Source organism: Oncorhynchus kisutch, linkage group LG1 (genome assembly GCF_002021735.2).
Source record: "Oncorhynchus kisutch isolate 150728-3 linkage group LG1, Okis_V2, whole genome shotgun sequence".
In the NCBI taxonomy this organism is placed as follows: Eukaryota; Metazoa; Chordata; class Actinopteri; order Salmoniformes; family Salmonidae; genus Oncorhynchus; species Oncorhynchus kisutch.
This window is the reverse complement of record NC_034174.2, coordinates 65,827,306-65,833,438: the sequence shown is the minus strand read 5'-3', so window position 1 is coordinate 65,833,438 and position 6,133 is coordinate 65,827,306. Positions and strand designations below refer to the sequence as shown.

The 6,133-nt window shown below is 46.1% G+C and overlaps 1 protein-coding gene across 1 annotated transcript; it reads left to right on the top strand.

Moving 5' to 3' along the window:
• Positions 1–1,580: 1,580 nt before the first annotated feature.
• On the top strand, positions 1,581–5,484 carry LOC109889168 (keratin, type I cytoskeletal 13). The gene is made up of 8 exons (XM_020480394.2): positions 1,581–2,200; positions 2,673–2,755; positions 2,910–3,066; positions 3,232–3,393; positions 3,592–3,717; positions 4,645–4,865; positions 5,021–5,034; positions 5,134–5,484. Exons 1-8 carry the CDS (start codon positions 1,709–1,711, stop codon positions 5,181–5,183), a joined length of 1,305 nt encoding a protein of 434 aa, XP_020335983.1. The 5' UTR covers positions 1,581–1,708; the 3' UTR covers positions 5,184–5,484.
• The last annotated feature ends 649 nt before the right edge of the window (positions 5,485–6,133 follow it).

Genomic DNA, 6,133 nt, shown 5'->3' with positions numbered 1-6,133 from the left:
GTACAATGGGTTGGTTGTTGAAGTGTCTGTGTGAGTCAGTGACCGCATCCTTCTGCTGCTCCAGACGACTCACCGGCCCGGTATCTGCCCGCTATGCCCACTTCTCACCACCTGTGCCAAGGCCAGGTACTTTCATCCACCGGGTTGTGCAAGAGTAAACTTCCATGAACCGGAGAGACTTCTAGAACCAGGGTTCTATATTCTGTATTTGTTTTTAATCCAATGAATACAGAAGATTCACTGCAATTCAAGGAATTAATTAATACACAATTACATTGGAGATGTTTTGAATACAAAATTACATTGGAGATGTTTCAATTTCTACTGTAGATTAGAACTAATTGTACACTTCACAGCTTGCACAGCTTTCACAATGTCTAAAGTGGGTATACTGCTGAATGGATTGTTGGATTATTCTGCAACAAAGTTTTGCGTGCAATTCTTCTTCCTTTGCATTCAGGAAGTGGTTTCCCCACAAATTTACTAACATCTCTCACATGTATGAAGAAAAATTGAAGGCGTTCCCCTCCAACTCAGGCACAACCCTATCAGAGATTGTATGAGGTATGAGGCCCCATTCCCCTCCTTGCTTCCTGTTTCTCAGCAGCTGATACCAGATGTGAGTGGGAGCGGGCCAGTGTCCAAGGCTGATCTCACACACAGTCACAACCCCCCCTGAGGCTCTCTCTCCCTCATCATCCTTCATCCCTCATACACTCTACCTCAACCCGACCAAAAACAACTTACTTCATCCGCACTGGGATTCTCAGTTCACTAACACAGAACACACACACACACACACACTGTACTCTAACACACACACATAAACAATAACACACTACAGTCTAACACACACACCAGCACAATACACACTAACACACACTAGCACACTGCACGTTAACACACAAAAGACACAGGACACGGCCCATGGGGCTGAAGGGGATGTTTGGAGTAGAAGGAGAACAATGGGCTGTGTCCATGGGCGTCTGGGGGTCTTCATACAGTCATGTTTTCTACTATATAAATGACGTTTCAATCAAGAAAGTGCTCAATTGTAATTGACTGCATGGCAACACTTTCTGGGTATATTCATTGCTTCTTTATAAAATCCACATTTTTGATATACAGTATGTTCACATCTCTGAGATGCGTTGAAATATCTACGCAGTTCATGTACCAATATAGGTACCTTGGAATAACCATTTAACGGTTTCACTACATTTCGTTTCTTTAATGAAAGACACCCAGTTTTAATGATAGATACAGTATGCTTAGCACTTATCCTGTAATAAGATGTTTACTTTAGGTGTGGCAGGTAACACTTTACTTTAGCTTGGAAAAAAGGCATACTTCAACCATGTATACCTAACGACTGGCAAATAACACACACTCCCTCCCCAACACACACACAGGCATTCCATTACAGTTTCCTCACAGGGGTGGAAACTGAACGCTGGTCCTTAAAGGCAAACAGACTGTGGCGGTGCCAAGTCTGTTGGAGAGTGTTGTAAAGTCACCCTCTCCTCCCCCTGACCGTTCCCTGTTTTGTCCTCCACTCCCACCTCCACGAGGCCCGCCCCAGGGCTCAGACTATATCAGGAGCCAGCCTCCCTCTGTCCAACTCCACACTCCTGGAGGCTCCAGCTCTACAACGGTCCTCTCTCCTCTCGTCGCCACTCCACTGACCTACAGCAGCCAGCAAGTCAGCATGTCTTACTACTCATACAAGAGCTCCAGCGGCGGCGGCGGCCCCATGAACTTCTCCGGGGGCTCCAACATCATGTCAAGCCGGGTCGGCTACGTGTCCAGCGCCCCCAAAGCCTTCAGCGTGTACGGAGGTGGTTCCGGCGGTGGCACCCGGATCTCCTCTTCCTCCGTCCGCTCAGTCTCCTCTGGGTACGGCGGCGGGGCCGGCTTCGGTGGCGGCTATGGATCCGGTGGTGGAGGCTATGGGTCCGGTGGTGGTGGCGGCTTCAACCTGTCCAGCGCCCTGGATGGCGGCGCCATCCACCTGAACGAGAAAGCCACCATGCAGAACCTGAACGACCGCCTGTCCACCTACCTGGATAAGGTGCGCTCGCTGGAGGAGGCCAACTCCAAGTTGGAGATTCAGATCAGAGAGTATTATGAGAAGAAAGGGCCTGCCGCTGAGAGGGACTACAGCAAATACTGGGCCATCATCAACGACCTGAAGGACAAGGTAGTGTGCTGACCTCCTCTACTATGGCCTGTTCAAATCCATCATTTTGTACCTTGCATTGTTAAGTATGCCATGCTGACAGGCTACCATGGAAACTACAATCAGCTTACAGTATGTAGGAATAAGAAACACAAAATTCATAGAGTATACTTCAGGAATGACTTAGTTTTTAATCAGAGTTCAGAGGGTTATACAAACAATGAGCTGGCACTGACATTTATAGATGATGTCTATTAATTTAAAAAAATTTAGCAAATTAATTACATCTCAAGCATGAAGGTGACAAGGTCATTCCAGGAGCTGATACAGATGGCTTTTTGTGGTAGATTCATGTTTAGGTTTCATGCTATAACTCCTGGAATGTGTATTCAACAAGCTTTGGGACAGACGCAACAGTATTTTAATACGCTATCAGCTTCCGAGTTGACTAACTGCGACTCAACCAATTAAAGTCTTTCATGTTTTCTTTTAGATCAACGGTGCCACATGCAACAACGCCAACATCCTGCTGCAGATTGACAACTCTAAACTGGCTGCTGATGACTTCCAGACCAAGTAAGGGCACTTCCTCAATCAGCTCCATAGTATCAGCTTTTACAACACTAGGTTATTAGAGGAAAACAAGCAAATCATCACTCAATAGGTCTTATCTACAAGTTTGGATTCAAATGTCTCATGATAACTTCCTCACTTTCTCCCGACCAATCAGGTTCGAGCATGAGCTGATGATGCGCCAGTCGGTGGAGGCTGACATCGCCAACCTGCGTCGCCTGCTGGACCAGACCACTCTGACCAAGGCCGACCTGGAGATGCAGATCGAGGGTCTGCAGGATGAGCTGGCCTACCTCAAGAAGAACCACATAGAGGTGTGGGGGCAATTCCCTTTTTTCCGTTACAGTAATGAGATGTTATTCAATATAAACACACCCCAGTGACAATAGAGAGGAGAAAGTTAGTGGTGGGGATTGTTTTTAAAATTTGGATAGAAAGTAAGAGGGATGAGAGTGACTCCATTTCCCATGATTCCACAGGAGCTGGCAGCCATGCGTGCTCAACTCACCGGCACAGTGAACGTGGAGGTGGACGCAGCGCCCCAGCAGGACATGTCCAGGACGATGGAGGAGATCCGCACCCAGTACGAGGGCATCATCGACAAACACCGTCGCGACCAGGAGACATGGTTCAATGACAAGGTAACCGTTGCCATGGCCCACCTCACTAAAATTCCCCAACTGTCTACCACACTAATCTTTTGAAATGAAATCTTCAAAACCAAAATATGTAACTGACCGTCATTAACTGTAATCATTTAGAAGATGGTGGTTTCAATTCTTCAGGAGAGTGAGCCACAGTGGGATTAAAATGGCGGCCCTGGTTTGTTTGTGTTTCAGTCAGCCAACCTGTCCAAGGAGGTGGCCACCAGCACAGAGATCATCCAGACCACCAAAACGGAGATCAACGACCTGAGACGCACCATGCAGGGCCTGGAGATCGAGCTGCAGTCACAGCTCAGCATGGTGAGCCAGAATCACTAACGTCTAGCAACGGACCACAATTTATGGGGCATAACTTACACAACTTTATGCCACTTTTGGCAACAGTCAACATTTGACTCTCTTTCACCATTTTCTTTATCAATCCTCTGGAGTTTAGTTTCTCTCTTTCAGCAGAGGGAAAGAGCGAGACAGACATGGTTGAAAGGGACTGACGAGATAAAAGGGAGGGTAGAAAGGAGAGGGCTTGGAGAGGGATGGAGTAGGAGAGGGGAAATGGGAAAGCAGTGGGGAAAGGCTAAAGGGGTGGGATTAGTGGACAAGGGGATGTTAGGGTTATGAAGAGGTTTTTTGCTTTTTGCGGGCATCTGCACCCTCTCTGGAAGACAGCAAGAGTATGAGTGTGTCCAGAGGAATGCAGTGGTGACAGAGCCAGAGCCTAACTCCCATGGAAACTTAGCTGGGGCTTATCAAACTCAGTAAAGCTATCTCAATCCATCCCACTGCAGTAACAAGGCAACATTCCATGTTGGTCTAAAGCACAGGAGGCTGGTGGTACCTTAATTGGAGAGGATGGGCTTGTGGTAATGGCTGGAGCGGAATCAGTGGAATGGTATCAAACACATGGTTTCTATGTGTTTGAAGCCATTCCGTTAGCGCCGTTCCAGTCGTTATTATGAGCCGTCATCCCCCACTAAAGGCCATTAAAAGAAAATAAATATCTGCTGCGGTTCCTTTTTTATTTTTTGGTGACCTTGCTGTGCTTGGTGGAGCCGGCATATTTGTTTCACTCAACATAGTCCTGGTATGGTTTATTAGAAGACGTTTGATGACATTTGCTTATCAAAGTTGATTAAGTGCAATAACTATGGCTGGTTTGAGTTGTATTTTCATTATTTCTAAAAATGCATTACCTGTTACTGACCCTGTATCACCTCTGTCGCCACACAGAAAGCAGCTCTTGAGAACACACTGAGAGAGACAGATGGCCGCTACAGCGCCATGCTCTCGGGGTACCAGAACCAGATCGACATGCTGGAACAGGAGCTAAACAGGGTGCGCCAGAGCATCGAGACGCAGGGCCACGATTACAAGATGCTGCTGGACATCAAGTCCCGTCTGGAGCAGGAGATCGCCACCTACAGAGGCCTCCTGGAAGGGGAGGAGTCCAGGTAAACCCTGCAAATCTATTGGAAATGCCCATAAACATCCATACACTTAACACGGCCCATACTCATAGTTATTATTATTAGTCATTCAGACAGATACAAAATGTCTACCGACCCCTACTAATTTTTTATATTTTTTTTACCATCCGTCTTTTCAGAACTGTTGGCTCAGGTAAATATCATCTATTTTAAATAATGGCTTTAAAATGATAATATATGATGGTTGTAATAGTAGGTTATCAGCATGTTGTAACTCATTTTCTTTCTGCAGGGGGATCGAAAACCACAGTTACAACCTCCACAGTGCGCTCTTCCAGCTAGGTGTCCATCTCTACTGGCAGTGCATAATATTATCAGAAACACACCCACACCCACAAACACCACACATTGTTACAACTAAAGAGGAGAGCGGTCAAATAAAATACCTGAGAAGTACCGTTAAAACTGCAATGCCTCTCATCCTGATAGGTCAATAATATACCTGTCTTTAAGATATCTGCCAATCATAGGAAGCCTTACTGGAGTTCCAGGATGAGAAAGTAGGAATAATGAACCATTTTTGCTATCAAAGTGTGTGTGTGACCATCCTGTTTCTGAAAATAAATGTTCTGGTGAATATGAATCGCTATTGTGTGGCTGAAATTTTTCCAATAAGGTAGACAGCTTTTGGAAAAGTTGACTATCATAAGCCTGTATTGTCCTTGCCTGTATTTATTCAAAAGCATGACAACCAAATAATACTCTCTGGGCTCTGTGTTAGATATAACAATGGGGTTGTCAGGAGGTTGTCAGGATGTCGTGGACAATGGCTGAAAACTCAACTGTGGAAAACAGAACATGTGAGAGAGAGACATTGAAGGTTACTGAAGGTATTATGTGCCTTGCAGCTTATGTACTCAAACGCCACTGAATGGAGAAAGGAGCAGGGAGCAGGATCCGTGACCACGGAACGGAGTATATGACCCTGGGTGTGGTAAAATGACTCCTCAAAAGTGAGTCGGGACACACCCAACTGGACAACTAATCTATGCCCTCAGACGTACTTTAGCATTTCGACAGTGTCACAACATGCCGAGTTTCCTACTCACCAAGCGGCATTGTTGCCTAGAGACAAGTGGAAAAACATTGACTGAGGAGGCAAATGCTGACCGGCTGAACAAAAGTCTTTGTTGACAGGGTTGGCATCTGTGTTGCACTTTGCTCTCGGTGGAACTCTGATTGAGTAGAGTGGAACTAATCAGAGGTGTTGGGTACAGAAGTGGGGGGGGGGG

What these genes read in the sequence shown, in the direction of transcription:
- LOC109889168 (XM_020480394.2), top strand. Translation starts at nt 1,709, where the DNA reads ATGTCTTACTACTCATACAAGAGCTCCAGCGGCGGCGGCGGCCCCATG. An exon ending in TCAAGAAGAACCACATAGAG is followed by an intron (nt 3,067 to 3,231) that starts GTGTGGGGGCAA and finishes ATGATTCCACAG; the next exon opens with GAGCTGGCAGCCATGCGTGC. An exon ending in AGACATGGTTCAATGACAAG is followed by an intron (nt 3,394 to 3,591) that starts GTAACCGTTGCC and finishes TTTGTGTTTCAG; the next exon opens with TCAGCCAACCTGTCCAAGGA.